The sequence below is a fragment of the Nanorana parkeri genome, unplaced genomic scaffold (assembly GCF_000935625.1).
Source record: "Nanorana parkeri isolate BGI_ZX_2015 unplaced genomic scaffold, ASM93562v1 scaffold904, whole genome shotgun sequence".
Lineage (NCBI taxonomy): Eukaryota > Metazoa > Chordata > Amphibia > Anura > Dicroglossidae > Nanorana > Nanorana parkeri.
The window spans coordinates 334,201-335,107 of NW_017307172.1; the positions used below are offsets into that span (position 1 = coordinate 334,201).

At 34.7% G+C, this 907-nt stretch overlaps 1 protein-coding gene across 1 annotated transcript in view; it reads right to left on the bottom strand.

Moving 5' to 3' along the window:
• The window catches only part of LOC108794847 (triple functional domain protein-like), a 660,684-nt gene that overhangs the window by 284,694 nt on the left and 375,083 nt on the right, over positions 1-907 (bottom strand). The window contains exon 15 of the mRNA XM_018565963.1: positions 374-568. Coding sequence (XP_018421465.1) covers positions 374-568 — 195 coding nt within the window. The remainder of the gene's footprint in view (positions 1-373; positions 569-907) is intronic.

The following is a 907-nucleotide window of genomic DNA, read 5'->3' on the forward strand; positions in this document are numbered from 1 at the left end:
TGTTCACAATAGCCTGTTTACTGCATTAGAGGCTTCCATCCTCTTAACAAGATCATCAGAAATTGATCCACACATTAACAAAAAAATTTTTAAGGCAGTATGTCATCTTTACAGATAGGACAGCAGGTAACAGTACCTCACTGTCTTAAAAAAAACCACACTGATAAATCTTAAATGAAAAAATGTACCCATCCCTCAAAATTGTTTTAGAAAAACAACCCTTATTTGTTAAACCTATATCATTCTATGTGACCATACATATGACACCACCAACTATGCTGGTGGAAATAAATATGGAAATTAAGAAAGAAAAAAAAAAAGCATCTCATACTTTCATTCCACTACAATAACATTTCTAAACTGCATTACTTACCAACTTGTTGGAATCTGAATAAATCCCAAGAGCTTTTTCCAATGATGTACGATACTTTTCCATACGTAGAGAGAAATCTCTATACCTTTTGTCCACAACTGTAATGCATTTCTTAATTTCTGAAGAATGCGCATGTCCTTTTTCACAAAAGCCATCAGCTAGTTGTATTAACAATTTTACCCTCTCTCTTGTTTGCTGTGAAGAAAACAGAGGCTAGTTAAATTATTGCATTTAGATTATTTATGTTGGTGTTTGTGTATGTCATGATCACTGTAAAAAAAATAAAACTGGTACACTGTCAAATCAAGAAAAATAATCTGAAAATACAGGTGCCCAATTTATTTAGGCACCAAGAAAGTACAGTGCACTGTAGTTGTGCAGCATAGTTGTCTATTCTATTTTTTTTACTGATCATTATTTGAGAAAATAGGATTTTTGACTTACCATATTTGATGGTGTATAAGACAACTTTTTATACTTAACCCCACCCCCCCCCCCCCCCCCGCCACCCCGCACCACAACACAGCCGAGCTC